Raw genomic sequence first — 23,341 nt, forward strand, 5'->3', positions numbered from 1 at the left:
GGGAGGGAAGGAGCTAGGGAGGGAGAGAGAGTTTTCAGGAGAGAGAGAGAGAACACTCTCCATATGGTGGCCAGATCTGTTTGTTTTCTGGGTCCTATTCTTTATAATCTTTCTCCCCTTTATTGTAATTAGTCTGTCTGAAAGCACCGTATTTCCTTGTTTTAGTGATTTAAATGTTGACTTCCATGCCTATGCATGGAGCAGTACTGTAGCCATGACGATAAGAGAGGGCGAAGTAAGAGTACTGGTAGTAGTGAAACACGGAAATAGTTTTTAAGGGCTTTATTTTGCCTTTTGTTTTCTTAATTTCCGACTTGGCCCGCCCCTCGTGGCTCCCTGGCAGCCTCCTTTGGTCACACAGGACTGGTGTCGATGTCATCGTTTTATCTCTGGCTACGTCAGACTGTAGCTGCCTGTGAGAGAGGCAGGCAGTGAGGTGGTGTTCGTTGGTGTGGCTGGCTGCGTTGTGATCATTGATCGTGTTCAGTCTGTCTGCCGCTTTGTGTCTCCTCTGACACCGCGTCTGCGTCGGTGACTCTCACTGTTGTCTCTCATGTTGGGAAAACACTCTTTGTTTTTTGTGGCGGCTGATGAAAAATTAAGCTTGTTTCCCCCGATCTCTTCTCCTCTCTGTTGCCTCCCCACCGTCCCAGAAAAGGAAATGTTGTTTTGATTAATAATTTATTCCATGCTAATTGGAGTGGGTTTTGCCCAGGGCAGTTTGGAAGGGGTTTTGGTTCTGGATGTAGTAGAATGCAGCGCAGGCTAAGTGGACATGAGCTGATTCTCAGTCAGCCAGCAGCTACTGTTTATCTACTGCATATCTACTGTATACCTACTGTATATCTATTGTATATCTACTGTATATCTACTGTATATCTACTGTATATCTACTGCATATCTACTGCATATCTACTGCATATCTACTGTATATCTATTCTATCTACTGCATATCTACTGCATATCTACTGCATATCTACTGCATATCTACTGCATATCTACTGCATATCTACTGCATATCTACTGCATATCTACTGTATATCTATTCTATCTACTGCATATCTACTGCATATCTACTGCATATCTACTGCATATCTACTGCATATCTACTGCATATCTACTGTATATCTATTCTATCTACTGCATATCTACTGCATATCTACTGCATATCTACTGCATATCTACTGCATATCTACTGTATATCTACTGTATATCTATTATATCTACTGTATATCTACTGCATATCTACTGCATATCTACTGCATATCTATTGTATATCTACTGTATATCTACTGTATATCTACTGTATATCTACTGCATATCTACTGTATATCTACTGTATATCTAATGCATATCTACTGCATATCTACTGCATATCTACTGTATATCTACTGTATATCTATTCTATATACTGTATATCTACTGCATATCTACTGCATATCTACTGTATATCTACTGCATATCTACTGCATATCTACTGCATATCTACTGCATATCTACTGTATATCTATTCTATCTACTGCATATCTACTGTATATCTACTGCATATCTACTGTATATCTACTGCATATCTACTGTATATCTACTGCATATCTACTGTATATCTACTGCATATCTACTGCATATCATGCCCTGTGTAGGGTGCCGTCTTTCGGATGGGACGTTAAACGGGTGTCCTGACTCTCTGAGGTCATTAAAGATCCCATGGCACTTATCGTAAGAGTAGGGGTGTTAACCCCGGTGTCCTAGCTAAATTCCCAATCTGGCCCTCAAACCATCATGGTCACCTAATAATCCCCAGTTTACAATTGGCTCATTCAGCCCCCTCCTCTCCCCTGTAACTATTCCCCAGGTCGTTGCTGCAAATGAGAATGTGTTCTCAGTCAACTTACCTGGTAAAATAACAATAAAATAAAATAAAAAATAAAATATCTACTGTATATCTACTGCATATCTACTGTATATCTACTGCATATCTACTGTATATCTACTGCATATCTATTCTATCTACTGTATATCTACTGCATATCTATTCTATCTACTGTATATCTACTGTATATCTACTGTATATCTACTGTATATCTACTGCATATCTACTGCATATCTATTCTATCTACTGTATATCTACTGCATATCTACTGTATATCTACTGCATATCTACTGCATATCTACTGTATATCTAATGCATATCTACTGCATATCTACTGCATATCTACTGTATATCTACTGTATATCTATTCTATATACTGTATATCTACTGCATATCTACTGTATATCTACTGCATATCTACTGCATATCTACTGCATATCTACTGCATATCTACTGTATATCTATTCTATCTACTGCATATCTACTGTATATCTACTGCATATCTAATGCATACCTACTGCATATCTACTGTATATCTACTGTATATCTACTGCATATCTACTGCATATCTACTGTATATCTTTTCTATCTACTGTATATCTACTGCATATCTAATGCATATCTACTGCATATCTACTGCATATCTACTGCATATCTACTGTATATCTACTGCATATCTACTGTATATCTACTGTATATCTACTGCATATCTAATGCTTATCTACTGTATATCTACTGCATATCTACTGTATATCTGCTGTATATCTAATGTATATCTACTGCATATCTACTGCATATCTAATTCATATCTACTGCATACCTACTGCATATCTACTGTATATCTGCTGCATATCTAATGTATATCTACTGCATATCTACTGCATATCTACTGTATATCTACTGCATATCTATTCTATCTACTGTACATTTACTGTACATTTACTGTATATTTACTGTATATCTACTGCATATCTACTGTATATCTACTGTATATCTACTGTATATCTACTGCATATCTACTGCATATCTACTGTATATCTACTGTATATCTATTCTATCTACTGCATATCTACTGCATATCTACTGCATATCTACTGCATATCTACTGCATATCTACTGCATATCTACTGTATATCTATTCTATCTACTGCATATCTACTGCATATCTACTGCATATCTACTGTATATCTACTGTATATCTACTGTATATCTACTGCATATCTACTGCATATCTACTGCATATCTACTGTATATCTATTCTATCTACTGCATATCTACTGCATATCTACTGTATATCTACTGCATATCTACTGCATATCTACTGCATATATACTGTATATCTTTTCTATCTACTGTATATCTACTGTATATCTACTGTATATCTACTGCATATCTAATGCATATCTACTGCATATCTACTGCATATCTACTGCATATCTACTGCATATCTACTGTATATCTACTGTATATCTACTGCATATCTACTGCATATCTACTGCATATCTACTGTATATCTACTGCATATCTACTGTATATCTACTGCATATCTATTCTATCTACTGTACATTTACTGTACATTTACTGTATATTTACTGTATATCTACTGCATATCTACTGTATATCTACTGTATATCTACTGTATATCTACTGCATATCTACTGCATATCTACTGTATATCTACTGTATATCTATTCTATCTACTGCATATCTACTGCATATCTACTGCATATCTACTGCATATCTACTGTATATCTACTGCATATCTACTGTATATCTACTGTATATCTACTGCATATCTAATGCTTATCTACTGTATATCTACTGCATATCTACTGTATATCTGCTGTATATCTAATGTATATCTACTGCATATCTACTGCATATCTAATTCATATCTACTGCATACCTACTGCATATCTACTGTATATCTGCTGCATATCTAATGTATATCTACTGCATATCTACTGCATATCTACTGTATATCTACTGCATATCTATTCTATCTACTGTACATTTACTGTACATTTACTGTATATTTACTGTATATCTACTGCATATCTACTGTATATCTACTGTATATCTACTGTATATCTACTGCATATCTACTGCATATCTACTGTATATCTACTGTATATCTATTCTATCTACTGCATATCTACTGCATATCTACTGCATATCTACTGCATATCTACTGCATATCTACTGCATATCTACTGTATATCTATTCTATCTACTGCATATCTACTGCATATCTACTGCATATCTACTGTATATCTACTGTATATCTACTGTATATCTACTGCATATCTACTGCATATCTACTGCATATCTACTGTATATCTTTTCTATCTACTGTATATCTACTGTATATCTACTGTATATCTACTGCATATCTAATGCATATCTACTGCATATCTACTGCATATCTACTGCATATCTACTGCATATCTACTGTATATCTACTGTATATCTACTGCATATCTACTGCATATCTACTGCATATCTACTGTATATCTACTGCATATCTACTGTATATCTACTGCATATCTATTCTATCTACTGTACATTTACTGTACATTTACTGTATATTTACTGTATATCTACTGCATATCTACTGTATATCTACTGTATATCTACTGTATATCTACTGCATATCTACTGCATATCTACTGTATATCTACTGTATATCTATTCTATCTACTGCATATCTACTGCATATCTACTGCATATCTACTGCATATCTACTGCATATCTACTGCATATCTACTGCATATCTACTGTATATCTATTCTATCTACTGCATATCTACTGCATATCTACTGCATATCTACTGTATATCTACTGTATATCTACTGTATATCTACTGCATATCTACTGCATATCTACTGCATATCTACTGTATATCTATTCTATCTACTGCATATCTACTGCATATCTACTGTATATCTACTGCATATCTACTGCATATCTACTGCATATCTACTGTATATCTTTTCTATCTACTGTATATCTACTGTATATCTACTGTATATCTACTGCATATCTAATGCATATCTACTGCATATCTACTGCATATCTACTGCATATCTACTGCATATCTACTGTATATCTACTGTATATCTACTGCATATCTACTGCATATCTACTGCATATCTACTGTATATCTACTGCATATCTACTGTATATCTACTGCATATCTACTGTATATCTACTGTATATCTACTGTATATCACCTGCATATCTACTGTATATCTACTGTATATCTACTGCATATCTACTGTATATCTGCTGTATATCTAATGTATATCTACTGTATATCTAATGCATATCTACTGCATATCTAATGCATATCTACTGCATATCTACTGTATATCGGAGGTATATCTAATGTAAATCTAATGTATATATACTGCATATCTACTGCATATCTACTGCATATCTACTGTATATCTATTGTATATCTATTGTATATCTACTGTATATCTACTGCATATCTATTCTATATACTGTATATCTACTGCATATCTACTGTATATCTACTGTATATCTATTGTATATCTACTGCATATCTACTGCATATCTACTGCATATCTACTGTATATCTACTGCATATCTACTGTATATATATATTGTATATCTACTGTATATCTACTGCATATCTACTGCATATCTATTCTATCTACTGTATATCTACTGCATATCTATTCTATATGCTGTATATCTACTGCATATCTACTGCATATCTACTGTATATCTACTGCATATCTACTGTATATATATATTGTATATCTACTGTATATCTACTGCATATCTACTGCATATCTATTCTATCTACTGTATATCTACTGCATATCTATTCTATATGCTGTATATCTACTGCATATCTACTGTATATCTACTGTATATATATATTGTATATCTACTGTATATCTACTGCATATCTACTGCATATCTATTCTATCTACTGTATATCTACTGCATATCTATTCTATATGCTGTATATCTACTGCATATCTACTGCATATCTACTATATCTATTGTATATCTATTGTATATCTACTGCATATCTACTGTATATCTACTGCATATCTACTGCATATCTACTGTATATCTACTGTATATCTACTGTATATCTATTGTATATCTACTGTATATCTACTCGATCTACTGCACAACTACTGCATATTTGCTGTATATCTACTGTATTTCTATTATATCTACTGTATATCTACTGTATATCTACTGTATATCTACTGTATATCTACTGCATATCTACTGCATATCTACTGTATATATATATATTGTATATCTACTGTATATCTACTGTATATCTACTGCATATCTATTCTATCTACTGTATATCTACTGCATATCTATTCTATATACTGTATATCTACTGCATATCTACTGTATATCTACTGTATATCTATTGTATATCTACTGCATATCTACTGCATATCTACTGCATATCTACTGTATATCTACTGCATATCTACTGTATATATATATTGTATATCTACTGTATATCTACTGCATATCTACTGCATATCTATTCTATCTACTGTATATCTACTGCATATCTATTCTATATGCTGTATATCTACTGCATATCTACTGTATATCTACTACATATCTATTCTATCTACTGTATATCTACTGCATATCTACTGTATATCTACTGCATATCTATTCTATCTACTGTATATATACTGCATATCTAATGCATATCTATTCTATCTACTGTATATCTATTCTATCTACTGCATATCTACTGCATATCTACTGTGAATCTACTGCATATCTACTCTATCTACTGTATATCTACTGTATATCTACTGCATATCTACTCATTTGACTGACTTCGTCCACAGTAGGAGGGTCCTTGGCAGAGGTAATGTTCAACACACACACAGCGTGCTCCACCATGTGTGTTGTCGTGCATAGTGGCAGTTTCCTGGGGCGGGCGCTGTGTGGAAAGGAGTCATTATGTGTGTGTGTGCACTAGGCTTGTCACAATACTTTTTACCCCTTTTTCTCTCCATTTTCGTGATATCCAATTGGTAGTTACAGTCTTGTCCCATCGCTGCAACTTCCGTACAGACTCGGGAGAGGCGAAAGTCGAGAGTCATACGTCCCCCGAAACACGACCCTGCCAAGCCGCACTGCTTCTTGACACACTGACCGCTTAACCCGGAAGCCAGCCGCACCAAAGTGTCGGAGGAAACACCGAACACCTGGCGACCGTGTCAGCGTGCACTGCGCCTGGCCCGCCACAGGAGTCGCTAGAGCACGATGGGACAAGGACATCCCTGCCGGCCAAACCGTCCCCTAACCCGGACGATACCGAGCCAATTGTGCGCCGCCTCATGGGTCTCCCGGTCGTGGCTGGCTGCGACACAGCCTGGGATCAAACCCGGTTCTGTAGTGATGCCACTCGGGAGGCTTGATACCAACATTTTACAAATGATACGATACCAAGTCAGTATCACGATACCGAGTAGCACCGCAATATCACGGTGGTAAAAATCAGTGGCCTAGCGTCCTGTTCGCCCCCGTCTCCAGGACGCTTGTTCACGGTTTCTAAACGTTCTCCATAAACTTCGCACTGAAATTCACACTGCTACTCAACACATTGAATTTAACTTCACACTGTTCAGCATATAATAGAATCCTGCATAGAATGACTGATTTTCTCATATTTACAAAGGCCGACCTGTGATTTGGCTGGAGGAATAGGAGGAAGGAATATACATCAGTGGAGGCTGCTGAAGGGAGGACGGCTCATAATAATGTCTGGAACTGCACAAATGGAACGGCGGCAAACACCTTGAAACCATGTGTTTAATACCATTCTTCAAAAGGAGGGACAGAGTGTGAGGGAGGGAGAGAGAGAGTGTGAGGAAGGAAGGGAGGGACAGACTGTGAGGAAGGGAGGGAGAGAGAGAGTGTGAGGAAGGGAGAGAGGGTATGAGGAAGCGAGGGAGGGAAAGACAGACTGTGAGGAAGGGAGGGAGGGTATGAGGAAGCGAGGGAGGGAAAGACAGACTGTGAGGAAGGGAGGGAGTGAGAGACAGAGTGTGAGGAAGGGAGGGAGGGAGTGTCAGGGAGGAAGGGAGAGTGTACTGTTAACTGAAGGGTAAAGAAGGTTTCATGCTGTGTTTTTCCCTTACCGACACAATGACATGCAGATCGTTGTGCATTATATCACAGGAGGATGGTGGCACGTTGAAAGTTCAGCATTTCAAAACTTTATGTAATCACAAGTGCGAACGCTGGGCGATGACGAATCATATCGAGTGGTTCCCATGACGAATATGACACAACACTGGAGACTTTTTTTCAGCGAAGATGGTTGACAAAAATACTAGGATTGAAGTAATTATAACGTCATAACGACTCATCCAAAAAATGTACAGTTGAGAGGAATATGTTAGACAAACAATTATGCATATTTGTTTTGTCAAAAAGTTAATTTATGAAAATTGCTATTTAGCAAGCTAGCTGACTAGCTAACATTTGCCAGCTAGCTAGCGAGCTTCGTGGGTGTTTTAGACAGGAGTATAAAATTGTAATTCGTGTTGTTTAATGTTTTATGGACTCCTGAGTAAACCATCAAACCAGGCTGTCGTCTTGTGAAACAGTGGATGTAAAGAATCTAGCTAGCTAAAGCATTTACTGGAAATGTAATGTAGAATTTTGTAAGCCTGCATGGCTGATATTTGCCATGCAATGCAGCTGAAGTAGCTAGTTAACTCTTTTCTTGCTTATTGTGTAGTGGAGGATAAAAAATAGCTGTATGCTTGTGGATGTGTAGCTACTGTAGCTATGTAGCCGATCTGTGTATGGACCCTAAAACGTTTGGTATAAATATTAGTTCAGAACAGTGGTTTTAATTGCTTCCGCCAGTTAATCTTTAATCCCCAATAAATTTCTGAAAATGACTGTTGCTCAAGACTGTTACATATGAATATTAAAACGTCAATATTAGCTAGTTAGCTATGAATCTCAGCTATCATAGCCAGTTGTATTGCCTTAATAACACTCTGAATGGCATCAATTAAGCCTATGGATTAAGTAGAATATAATATAACTTTATTGTGCCAAGGATGCAAGTCGTATATACATGTAAACTCAGCAAAAAAAGAAACGTCCCTTTTTCAGGACCCTGTCTTTCAAAGATAATTCGTAAAAATCCAAATAACTTCACAGCTCTTCATTGTACATGGTTTAAACACTGTTTCCCATGCTTGTTCAATGAAGCATAAACAATTCATGAACATGCACCTGTGGAACGGTCGTTAAGACACTAACAGCTTACAGACGGTAGGCAATTAAGGTCACAGTTATGAAAACTTAGGACACCAAAGAGACCTTTCTACTGACTCTGAAAAACACCAAAAGAAAGATGCCCAGGGTCCCTGCTCATCTGTGTGAACGTGCAAGGAGGCGCTGCAAGGAGGCATGAGGAGGTGCAAGGAGGCACGCTGCAAGGAGGCATGAGGACTGCAGATGTGGCCAGAGCAATAAATTGCAATGTCCGTACTGTGAGACGTCTCAGATAGCGCTACAGGGAGACAGGATGGACAGCTGATCATCCTCACAGTGGCAGACCATGTGTAATAATACCTGCACAGGATCGGTACATCAGAACATCACACCTGCGGGACAGGTACAGGATGACAACAACAACTGCCCGAGTTACACCAGGAACGCACAATCCCTCCATCAGTACTCAGACTGTCCGCAATAGGCTGAGAGAGGCTGGACTGAGGGCTTGTAGGCCTGTTGTAAGGCAGGTCCTCACCAGACATCACCAACAACATCGTCGCCTATGGGCACAAACCCACCGTCGCTGGACCAGACAGGACTGGCAAAAAGTGCTCTTCACGGACGAGTCACGGTTTTGTCTCACCAGGGGTGATGGTCGGATTCGCGTTTATCGTCAAAGGAATGAGCGTTACACCGAGGCCTGTACTCTGGAGCGGGATCGATTTGGAGGTGGAGGGTCCGTCATGGTCTGGGGCGGTGTGTCACAGCATCATCGGACTGAGCTTGTTGTCATTGCAGGCAATCTCAACGCTGTGCGTTACAGGGAAGACATTCTCCTCCCTCATGTGGTACCCTTCCTGCAGGCTCATCCTGACATGACCCTCCAGCATGACAATGCCAACAGCCATACTGCTCGTTCTATGCATGATTTCCTGCAAGACAGGAATGTCAGTGTTCTGCCATGGCCAGCGAAGAGCCCGGATCTCAATCCCATTGAGCACGTCTGGGACCTGTTGGATCAGAGGGTGAGAGCTAGGACAATTCCCACCAGAAATGTCTGGGAACTTGCAGGTGCCTTGGTGGAAGAGTGGGGTAACATCTCACAGCAAGAACTGGCAAATCTGGTGCAGTCCATGAGGAGGAGATGCACTGCAGTACTTAATGCAGCTGGTGGCCACACCAGATACTAACTGTTACTTTTGATTTTGACCCCCCCTTTGTTCAGGGACACATTATTCCATTTCTGTTAGTCACATGACTGTGGAACTTTTTCAGTTTATGTCTCAGTTGTGGAATCTTGTTTTTTTCATACAAATATTTACACATGTTATGATTGCTGAAATTACACGCAGTTGAAGTGAGAGGACGTTTAGTTATTACCATTACCAAGATCCCCACGTTGTAGCCTGAACATTGAATATATTCACTGATCATGTACTCTACCTTGGCAAATAAAGGTACAGTTCAGGTATGAACGTCTGTGAGACATTATAAAAAATGGAGGAGAAAGATGAGGTGTGAGAGTCTGTCATATACAGAAAGGGAAAGATGAGGTGTGAGAGTCTATCATATACAGAAAGGGAAAGATGAGGTGTGAAAGTCTGTCATATACAGAAAGGGAAAGATGAGGTGTGAGAGTCTGTCATATACAGAAAGGGAAAGATGAGGTGTGAGAGTCTGTCATATACAGAAAGGGAAAGATGAGGTGTGAAAGTCTGTCATATACAGAAAGGGAAAGATGAGGTGTGAGAGTCTGTCATATACAGAAAGGGAAAGATGAGGTGTGAGAGTCTGTCATATACAGAAAGGGAAAGATGAGGTGTGTGTGTCTGTCATATACAGAAAGGGAAAGATGAGGTGTGAAAGTCTGTCATATACAGAAAGGGAAAGATGAGGTGTGAGAGTCTGTCATATACAGAAAGGGAAAGATGAGGTGTGAGAGTCTGTCATATACAGAAAGGGAAATATGAGGTGTGAAAGTCTGTCATATACAGAAAGGGAAAGATGAGGTGTTAGAGTCTGTCATATACAGAAAGGGAAATATGAGCAAGGAAGCAGCAGATTCATTAATTCCAGTTCTACTAAACTTAATTTTCTCTCAGTTCATCACAATTACGATGTAGTGTTTCTAGCGGTGTCTCCTAACCAGCGTTGGGCCCCCAGTTGGCCCGATGGTTATCTTTAGAGTGGGTGAGTTAACGATGACGGGACTGGGAGTTGGCAACCTTTCTCACATCAAAACATACCTGCAGACGAGAGACAGATGGCGAGAGAGAGAGAGAGCGTGTTCAAGCCTGACACGGTCAGTCATCTTAATCACCAGGAGGTGAAATGCAAAACTGACCTTGTGTCACATCTGCTCCCGTTCCCCCTCTCTGGCGCTCGAGGTCGCCAGGCTGCTCTTAATTACGTACACCTGTCACCATCGTTGCGCGCACCAGCGCTTCATCGGACTCACCTGGACTCCCATCACGTCATTGATTTTGCCTCCCCTATAATCTGTCACTTCCTCAGTTTCATTCCCGTGTCTGCATTGATGTTGGTTTGGTTTCCCTTTGTCCAGACGCTGTTCCCTGTTTAGTTTCATGTCTATTTATTATTAAATCCTCACGCTGTACTTGCTTCCTGTCTCCCAGCATCTGGAGTCATGGACCCGTTACATCTTGGATCATTAACTCTGGGACTACTACATCTCTGTCTGTATTTCAATGTAAAACCTCTCTTTAATAATACTTCCTGTTGACTCGACCAAGTGACCTCTCACCTTTGATCATGCTGTGCCCTCTGTGTCAGCCAGTTCAGATGAAGGGGTTCACAGCTGATAGAACCTCGAAGATTTAGGGAGTAAAGGGAAGAGAAGGATGAAGTGAAAGAGAGAGACTGTTATTGAGAAAATAAGGTAGTTAAACAGACAATGTTCAACAGCTCTCTCTCTCTCTCTCTCTCTCTCTCTCTCTCTCTCTCTCTCTCTCTCTCTCTCTCTCTCTCTCGCTCTCGCTCTCGCTCTCGCTCTCGCTCTCGCTCTCGCTCTCGCTCTCGCTCTCGCTCTCTCTCTCTCTCGTTTCCACACTCAGCGGCTCCAGAGTACTTTATACTGAAAAAAAATACACACACAAGGACAAACAATATAGCATAGTTATAGAAATAATGCCAACTAGACTACCTGCTGGTTACTGGCCCAACACTCTAACCACTAGGCTACCTGCTGGTTACTGACCCAACACTCTAACCACTAGGCTACCTGCTGGTTACTGACCCAACACTCTAACCACTAGACTACCTGCTGGTTACTGGCCTAACGCTCTAACCACTAGGCTACCTGCTGGTTACTGGCCCTAACGCTCTAACCGCTAGGCTACCTGCTGGTTACTGGCCCTAACGCTCTAACCGCTAGTCTACCTGCTGGTTACTGGCCCAACGCTCTAACCACTAGACTACCTGCTGGTTACTAGTCCAACACTCTAACCACTAGGCTACCTGCTGGTTACTGGCCCAACACTCTAACTACTAGACTACCTGCTGGTTACTGGCCCAACACTCTAACCACTAGACTACCTGCTGGTTACTGACCTAACACTCTAACTACTAGACTACCTGCTGGGTACTGGCCCAACACTCTAATCACTAGACTACCTGCTGGTTACTGGCCCAACGCTCTAACCACTAGGCCACCTGCTGGTTACTAGTCCAACACTCTAACCACTAGACTACCTGCTGGTTACTGGCCCAACGCTCTAACCACTAGGCTACCTACTGGTTACTAGTCCAACACTCTAACCACTAGACTACCTGCTGGTTACTGGCCTAACCACTAGGCTACCTGCTGGTTACTGGCCCAACACTCTAACCACTAGGCTACCTGCTGGTTACTGGCCTAACACTCTAACCACTAGGCTACCTGCTGGTTACTGGCCCAACGCTCTAACCACTAGACTACCTGCTGGTTACTGGCCCTAACGCTCTAACCACTAGACTACCTGCTGGTTACTGGCCCTAACGCTCTAACCACTAGACTACCTGCTGGTTACTGGCCCAACGCTCTAACCACTAGGCTACCTGCTGGTTACTAGTCCAACGCTCTAACCACTAGACTACCTGCTGGTTACTGGCCCAACGCTCTAACCACTAGTCTACCTGCTGGTTACTGGCCCAACACTCTAACCACTAGGCTACCTGCTGGTTACTGGCCCTAACGCTCTAACCACTAGGCTACCTGCTGGTTACTCGCACAATGCTCTAACCACTAGTCTACCTGCTGGTTACTGGCCCAACACTCTAACCACTAGACTACCTGCTGGTTACTGGCCCAACGCTCTAACCACTAGACTACCTGCTGGTTACTGGCCCAACACTCTAACCACTAGTCTACCTGCTGGTTACTGGCCCAACGCTCTAACCACTAGGCTACCTGCTGGTTACTGGCCCAACACTCTAACCACTAGACTACCTGCTGGTTACTGGCCCAACACTCTAACCACTAGACTACCTGCTGGTTACTGACCTAACACTCTAACTACTAGACTACCTGCTGGGTACTGGCCCAACACTCTAATCACTAGACTACCTGCTGGTTACTGGCCCAACGCTCTAACCACTAGGCCACCTGCTGGTTACTAGTCCAACACTCTAACCACTAGACTACCTGCTGGTTACTGGCCCAACGCTCTAACCACTAGGCTACCTACTGGTTACTAGTCCAACACTCTAACCACTAGGCTACCTACTGGTTACTAGTCCAACACTCTAACCACTAGACTACCTGCTGGTTACTGGCCTAACCACTAGACTACCTGCTGGTTACTGGCCCTAACGCTCTAACCACTAGACTACCTGCTGGTTACTGGCCCAACACTCTAACCACTAGGCTACCTGCTGGTTACTGGCCCAACACTCTAACCACTAGGCTACCTGCTGGTTACTGGCCTAACACTCTAACCACTAGGCTACCTGCTGGTTACTGGCCCAACGCTCTAACCACTAGACTACCTGCTGGTTACTGGCCCTAACGCTCTAACCACTAGACTACCTGCTGGTTACTGGCCCTAACTCTCTAACCACTAGACTACCTGCTGGTTACTGGCCCTAACGCTCTAACCACTAGACTACCTGCTGGTTACTGGCCCTAACGCTCTAACCACTAGACTACCTGCTGGTTACTGGCCCTAACGCTCTAACCACTAGACTACCTGCTGGTTACTGGCCCAACACTCTAATCACTAGACTACCTGCTGGTTACTAGTCCAACACTCTAACCACTAGGCTACCTGCTGGTTACTGGCCCAACACTCTAACCACTAGGCTACCTGCTGGTTACTGGCCCTAATGCTCTAACCAATAGGCTACCTGCTGGTTACTCGCACAATGCTCTAACCACTAGTCTACCTGCTGGTTACTGGCCCAACACTCTAACCACTAGGCTACCTGCTGGTTACTGGCCCAACACTCTAACCACTAGGCTACCTGCTGGTTACTGGCCCTAACGCTCTAACCACTAGGCTACCTGCTGGTTACTCGCACAATGCTCTAACCACTAGTCTACCTGCTGGTTACTGGCCCAACGCTCTAACCACTAGACTACCTGCTGGTTACTGGCCCAACACTCTAACCACTAGACTACCTGCTGGTTACTAGTCCAACTCTAACCACTAGACTACCTGCTGGTTACTAGTCCAACTCTAACCACTAGGATACCTGCTGGTTACTAGTCCAACACTCTAACTACTAGACTACCTGCTGGTTACTAGTCCAACACTCTAATCACTAGACTACCTGCTGGTTACTGGCCCAACACTCTAACCACTAGACTACCTGCTGGTTACTGGCCCAACGCTCTAACCACTAGGCTACCTGCTGGTTACTAGTCCAACACTCTAACCACTAGGCTACCTGCTGGTTACTGGCCCAACGCTCTAACCACTAGGCTACCTGCTGGTTACTAGTCCAACACTCTAACCATTAGGCTACCTGCTGGTTACTAGTCCAACACTCTAACCACTAGACTACCTGCTGGTTACTGGCCTAACCACTAGACTACCTGCTGGTTACTTACCTAACGCTCTAACCACTAGGCTCCCTGCTTGTTACTAGGCTACCTGCTGGTTACTAGGCTACCAAGGTCTCTAATTGTTCTACATTTGTTCAATATCGGCAGGATGTTACACGGAAGCGGGCCAACCACGCAGCACGGGAGGCAATCCGTGTGCCAGAAGAGAGGCCTGCTGCTCGGCAGAACATCCTGCCGGTCCCGTGTGGCTCAGTTGGTAGAGCATGGCGCTTGCAACGCCAGGGTTGTGGGTTCAATTCCCACGGGGGGACCAGGGTTCAATTCCCACAGGGGGACCAGGATGAATATGTATGAACTTTCCAATTTGTAAGTCGCTCTGGATAAGAGCGTCTGCTAAATGACTTAAATGTAATATGGGTGACACTTAAAACAGCCTGTTTTGTTTCTGCGCTGACATCACCCTTACCTGAACAGCTCCCTCACCTGAACAGTTCCCTCACCTGCGAAGTCGAAATCAAAAGGGAGTAAAAACGGGCAATTGAATAATTGCAGTTTTTTATTTATTTTTATTTTTATTTCACCTTTATTTAACCAGGTAGGCTAGTTGAGAACAGGTTCTCATTTGCAACTGCGACCTGGCCAAGATAAAGCATAGCAGTGTGAACAGACAACAACACAGAGTTACACATGTAGTAAACAATAAACAAGTCAATAACATGGTAGAAAAAAAAGAGAATCTATATACAATGTGTGCAAAAGGCATGAGGTAGGCAATAAATCGAGTAATTACAATTTAGCAGATAAGTTGGCATAGCTAAGTACATGTAAATGGAAGAATACTCTTATTGCAATGTGGATGACTCATTAAAAGAGCCTTTGGTTGTGCATAGTGTAGCCTATGGAACAAGGTGTTGTCAGAGAACATCGCTCTCTTCGAAGACGTAGGAGGCGAAGATCTCCCGCACACGGATTGCCTCCCGTGCTGCGTGGTTGGCCCGCTTCCGTGTAACATCCTGCCGAGCAGCAGGCCTCCCTTCTGGCACACGGATTTCCTCCCGTGCTGCGTGGTTGGCCCGCTTCCGTGTAACATTCTGCCGAGCAGCAGGCCTCTCTTCTGGCACACGGCCGGAGAGCTGCAGGTCCCCCTCCTGGTCCTCATGTCCATCCTTATGAAGTTATGCAGGACAAAGGTAGCCTTCATACACGCCTGATTTCCCCCACTAGTCAGTTCCAGATGGCCCTGGTCACATCTTGCGACAATGCAAGCAACCGTGCAGATCCCTATACGGTAACTGTAGGCAATCGTTTTGAAGGAATCTCCAGTTGTATCTGTAGGAAAATGGAAGATCATGTAATTATTAGACTTTTATATCACCAGGTCATTGTGGATTTACTAAAGTATAATATCTCTTATAACAAATCATGATAACATTGAATAGATAAGATAGATACATGGGAATGTGTAGCATGTGACAATAACATGATCATATCAAGGATAGTATCACAAAGGAATACATAAATACCACCTGAAGCGTGATGATGACGTGATCATCTGACTCAGCTGTGTGGTGCTAAATGTACCCTCTAAGCCCCCCAGGACCAGGACTGACAACCACTGCTCTTCATTGGGACCTCGTCATCAGCAGAAAGGCTTTCACAGCTCTGTGTATGCGAGAAAACACAGGAAACAAAACAAGAAACAGACTTCATTATACTCAAATTAGACAGCACTGAATATTATGTTACTATTTTCTCCGTCCTCACTTCTAGGGACTGGAACTACACAAAGTAGCTGCCGTATCCAGAATAGCCTCACTTTGACAGCTGCTATCCTTTCACCCTCCTCTCTCACTTTGACAGCTGCTATCCTTTCACCCTCCTCCCTCACTTTAACAGCTGTTATCCTTTCACCCTCCTCTCTCACTTTGACAGCTGCTATCCTTTCACCCTCCTCCCTCACTTTAACAGCTGTTATCCTTTCACCCTCCTCCCTCACTTTGACAGCTGCTATCCTTTCACCCTCCTCTCTCACTTTGACAGCTGCTATCCTTTCACCCTCCTCCCTCACTTTAACAGCTGTTATCCTTTCACCCTCCTCCCTCACTTTGACAGCTGCTATCCTTTCACCCTCCTCCCTCACGTTGACAGCTGCTGTCCTTTCACCCTCCTCCCTCACTTTGACAGCTGCTATCCTTTCACCCTCCTCCCTCACTTTGACAGCTGCTATCCTTTCACCCTCCTCCCTCACTTTGACAGCTGCTATCCTTTCACCCTCCTCCCTCACTTTGACAGCTGCTATCCTTTCACCCTCCTCTCTCACTGACAGCTGCTATCCTTTCACCCTCCTCTCTCACTTTGATAGCTGCTATCCTTTCACCCTCCTCTCTCACTTTGATAGCTGCTATCCTTTCACCCTCCTCTCTCACTGATAGCTGCTATCCTTTCACCCTCCTCTCTCACTTTGACAGCTGCTATCCTTTCACCCTCCTCCCTCACTTTGATAGCTGCTATCCTTTCACCCTCTTCCCTCACTTTGATAGCTGCTATCCTTTCACCCTCCTCCCTCACTTTGACAGCTGTTATCCTTTCACCCTCCTCTCTCACTTTGACAGCTGCTATCCTTTCACCCTCCTCCCTCACTTTGACAGCTGCTATCCTTTCACCCTCCTCTCTCACTTTGACAGCTGCTATCCTTTCACCCTCTTCCCTCACTTTGATAGCTGCTATCCTTTCACCCTCCTCCCTTACTTTGACAGCTGCTATCCTTTCACCCTCCTCCCTCACTTTGACAGCTGCTATCCTTTCACCCTCTTCCCTCACTTTGATAGCTGCTATCCTTTCACCCTCCTCCCTCACTTTGACAGCTGCTATCCTTTCACCCTCCTCCCTCACTTTGACAGCTGCTATCCTTTCACCCTCTCTCACTTTGACAGCTGCTGTCCTTTCACCCTCTCTCACTTTGACAGCTGCTATCCTTTCACCCTCCTCTCTCACTTTAACAGCTGCTATCCTTTCACCCTCCTCCCTCACTTTGACAAGTGCTATCCTTTCACCCTCCTCCATGGCAGTTAGCTAGCTACCTACAAATGCATTTGAAGTTTTTTTTTTTACAATGATAAATACATCAAGATAGCTAACGAATATGAAGTTAGGTAGCTGGTGATATTTAATTCACTTAGCGAGCTAGCTATACAGTATGTTAAGTTGGCTAGATAGCTAGCTATACAGTATGTTAAGTTGACTAGATAGCTAGCTATACAGTATGTTAAGTTGGCTAGATAGCTAGCTATACAGTATGTTAAGTTGACTAGATAGCTAGCTATACAGTATGTTAAGTTGGCTAGATAGCTAGCTATACAGTATGTTAAGTTGGCTAGATAGCTAGCTATACAGTATGTTAAGTTGGCTAGATAGCTAGCTATACAGTATGTTAAGTTGACTAGATAGCTAGCTATACAGTATGTTAAGTTGGCTAGATAGCTAACTATACAGTATGTTAAGTTGGCTAGATAGCTAACTATACAGTATGTTAAGTTGGCTAGATAGCTAGCTATACAGTATGTTAAGTTGGCTAGATAGCTAGCTATACAGTATGTTAAGTTGACTAGATAGCTAGCTATACAGTATGTTAAGTTGGCTAGATAGCTAGCTATACAGTATGTTAAGTTGGCTAGATAGCTAGCTATACAGTATGTTAAGTTGACTAGATAGCTAGCTATACAGTATGTTAAGTTGGCTAGATAGCTAGCTATACAGTATGTTAAGTTGGCTAGAGAGCTGCCTAGCTACGTTAGCAGCTCATTTGAGTTGGCCTGTACCATAGCTAGTTAGCGAATAATATATATATATATTTTTTACATTTTCAAAATGTATTTACTTAGTTGAATATGTTTTCCCAGCCATGTGGCTGATTGGAAACAGGGCAGAAAAGTTTGTTTGTCACCAGATCAGTTTAGAGCATATTACTATTTACCCGTGAATAAATGAATGAAATGGAGAATGGATTAAACTATGTACCCATTTAAAAACCAGACCTTCATACAAACTTGCTATGCTGAATTATTGATGCACAACCAAACTGCTGCTATATGCTGTCAGCACGCCCACCAGCCAGCCACTCTGGGTGTCCCGAAGCGCCACGCAGCAATTTACCACATGCTAGTGTACACGAGCCCATGACGGCTGGTAGGGGACGAGGCTGGATGAGTGCAGCTGCCACAGGTGATATGAGCGTGAAAGTGAAGGGGATATTATTAGACCTGCTCATACGAGAGACTAGTTAGTGGCTGTTGCTTCAATTCCGTTGGATTTTATAAAGAAAACTGACTTTTATGAGCATTTAATAATAACTGATATCATTCTTTAGATTGGTAGGGCTGGAAGAAGACGGTAGTATCATATGTAACGGTACTACGGTATTCTGAAATGTTGGTATCATAAGTATCATGACGTTTTGGTACCGTGATATTACAGCGGTACCGGTATACCGTGCAACGCAAGTGTGTGTGCGTGTGTGACTGTGTGCCTGTGTGTGAGTGTGTGTGTGTGTGTGTGTGTGAGTGGAGTGGAGTAATTATTTCTAATGATTAGCTGATACCATATCTATTATGGAAAATGTATATATTATTACTCTACTGTAGACTGACAGGCTAACCTCTCTATGATACCATCTATGTGATACCATCTCTATGATACCATCTCTGTGATAACATCTCTATGATACCATCTCTGTGATACCATCTCTGTGATACCCTCTCTGTGATACCATCTCTGTGATACCATCTATGTGATACCATCTCTATGATACCATCTCTGTGATAACATCTCTATGATACCATCTATGTGATACCATCTATGTGATACCCTCTCTGTGATACCATCTATGTGATACCCTCTCTATGATACCATCTATGTGATACCCTCTATGTGATACCCTCTCTGTGATACCCTCTCTATGATACCATCTATGTGATACCCTCTCTGTGATACCCTCTCTATGATACCATCTATGTGATACCATCTCTGTGATACCATCTCTGTGATACCATCTATGTGATACCCTCTCTGTGATACCATCTCTATGATACCATCTATGTGATACCATCTATGTGATACCCTCTCTGTGATACCCTCTCTGTGATACCCTCTCTATGATACCATCTATGTGATACCCTCTCTGTGATACCATCTCTGTGATACCATCTCTGTGATACCATCTATGTGATACCCTCTCTGTGATACCATCTCTGTGATACCATCTATGTGATACCCTCTCTGTGATACCCTCTCTGTGATACCATCTATGTGATACCCTCTCTGTGATACCATCTATGTGATACCCTCTCTGTGATACCATCTCTGTGATACCCTCTCTGTGATACCATCTCTGTGATACCATCTCTGTGATACCATCTCTGTGATACCATCTATGTGATACCCTCTCTGTGATACCATCTCTGTGATACCATCTCTGTGATACCATCTCTGTGATACCCTCTCTGTGATACCCTCTCTGTGATACCCTCTCTGTGATACCCTCTCTATGATACCATCTATGTGATACCCTCTCTGTGATACCTTCTCTGTGATACCATCTCTGTGATACCCTCTCTGTGATACCATCTATGTGATACCATCTATGTGATACCATCTATGTGATACCCTCTCTGTGATACCCTCTCTGTGATACCCTCTCTGTGATACCCTCTCTATGATACCATCTATGTGATACCATCTCTGTGATACCATCTATGTGATACCATCTATGTGATACCATCTATGTGATACCCTCTCTGTGATACCCTCTCTGTGATACCCTCTCTGTGATACCCTCTCTGTGATACCATCTCTGTGATACCATCTCTATGATACCATCTATGTGATACCATCTCTGTGATACCCTCTATGTGATACCCTCTATGTGATACCATCTCTGTGATACCATCTATGTGATACCCTCTCTGTGATACCATCTCTGTGATACCATCTCTGTGATACCCTCTCTGTGATACCATCTCTGTGATACCATCTATGTGATACCATCTCTGTGATACCCTCTCTGTGATACCATCTCTATGATACCATCTATGTGATACCATCTATGTGATACCCTCTCTGTGATACCATCTCTGTGATACCCTCTCTGTGATACCATCTCTGTGATACCATCTCTGTGATACCCTCTCTGTGATACCCTCTCTGTGATACCATATCTGTGATACCATATCTGTGATACCATCTATATGACAGCATATCTTGTGGAATCACAGGGAATATTGATCTGCTATTATGGAACATGTATATATTATTACTCTACTTTAGACTGACAGGCTCTGGTACTGCAGAGTTCAGGTGAATCCTTCAATCAGAGTTTCAGGATGTGTATATTTATGAACCTGTCTCTCTGTTTCCCTCTCCTCCCTTCTCTTTCCCTCCCTCTCTCTCCTCTCCTCTCTTTCCCTCCCTCTCTCTCCTCCCTTCTCTTTCCTTCCCTCTCTCTCCTCCCTTCTCTTTCCCTCCCTCTCTCTCCTCTCTTCTCTTTCCCTCCCTCTCTCTCCTCCCTTCTCTTTCCTTCCCTCTCTCTCCCCTTCTCTTTCCCTCCCTCTCTCTCCTCCCTTCTCTTTCCCTCCCTCTCTCTCCTCTCCTCTCTTTCCCTCCCTCTCTCTCCTCCTTTCTCTTTCCTTCCCTCTCTCTCCTCCCTTCTCTTTCCCTCCCTCTCTCTCCTCTCCTCTCTTTCCCTCCCTCTCTCTCCTCCTTTCTCTTTCCCTCCCTCTATCTCCTCCCTTCTCTTTCCCTCCCTCTCTCTCCTCTCCTCTCTTTCCCTCCCTCTCTCTCCTCCTTTCTCTTTCCTTCACTCTCTCTCCTCCCTTTTCTTTCCCTCCCTCTCTCTCCCCTTCTCTTTCCCTCCCTCTATCTCCTCCCTTCTCTTTCCCTCCCTCTCTCTCCTCTCTTCTCTTTCCCTCCCTCTCTCTCCTCCCTTCTCTTTCCTTCCCTCTCTCTCCTCCCTTTTCTTTACCTCCCTCTCTCTCCCCCTTCTCTTTCCCTCCCTCTCTCTCCTCCCTTCTCTTTCCCTCCCTCTCTCTCCTCCCTTCTCTTTCCCTCCCTCTATCTCCTCCCTTCTCTTTCCCTCCCTCTCTCTCCTCTCTTCTCTTTCCCTCCCTCTCTCTCCTCCCTTCTCTTTTCCTCCCTCTCTCTCCTCTCTTCTCTTTCCCTCCCTCTCTCCCCCCCTTCTCGTTCCCTCCATCTCTCTCCCCCTTCTCTTTCCCTCCCTCTCTCTCCTCCCTTCTCTTTCCCTCCCTCTCTCTCCCCCTTCTCTTTCCCTCCATCTATCTCCCCTTTCTCTTTCCCTCCCTCTCTCTCCTCCCTTCTCTTTCCCTCCATCTCTCTCCTCCCTTCTCTTTCCCTCCCTCTCTCTCCTCCCTTCTCTTTCCCTCCCTCTCTCTCCTCCCTTCTCTTTCCCTCCCTCTCTCTCCCTCTTCTCTTTCCCTCCCTCTCACCTCCCTTCTCTTTCCGTCCCTCACTCTCCCTCTTCTCTTTCCCCCCCTCTCTCTCCTCCCTTCTCTTTCCCTCCATCTCTCTCCTCCCTTCTCTTTCCCTCCATCTCTCTCCCTCTTCTCTTTCCCTCCCTCTCTCTCCTCCCTTCTCTTTCCCTCCCTCTCTCTCCCCCTTCTCTTTCCCTCCCTCTCTCTCTCGTCCCTTCTCTTTCCCTCTCCCCCTTCTCTTTCCCCCCCCCCCTGCTTTTTCCCTCCCTCTCTGTCCTCCCTGCACAGGAGGCAGCTATAAGAAGATTGGATACTTCGACAGTACTAAAGGCAATCTATCCTGGTATGGGAATGACAAGTGGATAGGTGAGCCACATTCATATATATATATTATTATTATTTTTATTATATGTATTTTTTTTCATTTACATTTTTTTCTTCCTTATTTTAGCAGGTGATTTGACTGATAATACATGTTAATTTACAGTAACGACCTGGGATAGTTACAAAACATAGTAAAAATACAGAGTTAACCTACAAAATACACTACATGACCAAAAGTCTGTGGAAACCTGCTCTGTATGGACCTCACTTTGTGCACAGGGGCATTATCATGCTGAAACAGGAAAGGGCCTTCCCCAAACTGTTGCCACAAAGTTGGAAGCTTAGAATCATCTAGACTGTCATTGTATGATGTAGATTTCCCTTCACTGGAAC

The 23,341-nt window shown here is 42.7% G+C and overlaps 1 protein-coding gene across 2 annotated transcripts in view; it reads left to right on the top strand.

The window, feature by feature from the left end:
- The window catches only part of LOC129820282 (gamma-aminobutyric acid type B receptor subunit 1-like), a 294,632-nt gene that overhangs the window by 201,320 nt on the left and 69,971 nt on the right, over window positions 1–23,341 (top strand). For both annotated transcript variants that reach the window (XM_055877343.1, XM_055877344.1), the window contains one exon: window positions 22,913–22,990. In XM_055877343.1, coding sequence (XP_055733318.1) covers window positions 22,913–22,990 — 78 coding nt within the window. The remainder of the gene's footprint in view (window positions 1–22,912; window positions 22,991–23,341) is intronic.

Source organism: Salvelinus fontinalis, chromosome 22 (assembly GCF_029448725.1).
Source record: "Salvelinus fontinalis isolate EN_2023a chromosome 22, ASM2944872v1, whole genome shotgun sequence".
NCBI lineage: Eukaryota > Metazoa > Chordata > Actinopteri > Salmoniformes > Salmonidae > Salvelinus > Salvelinus fontinalis.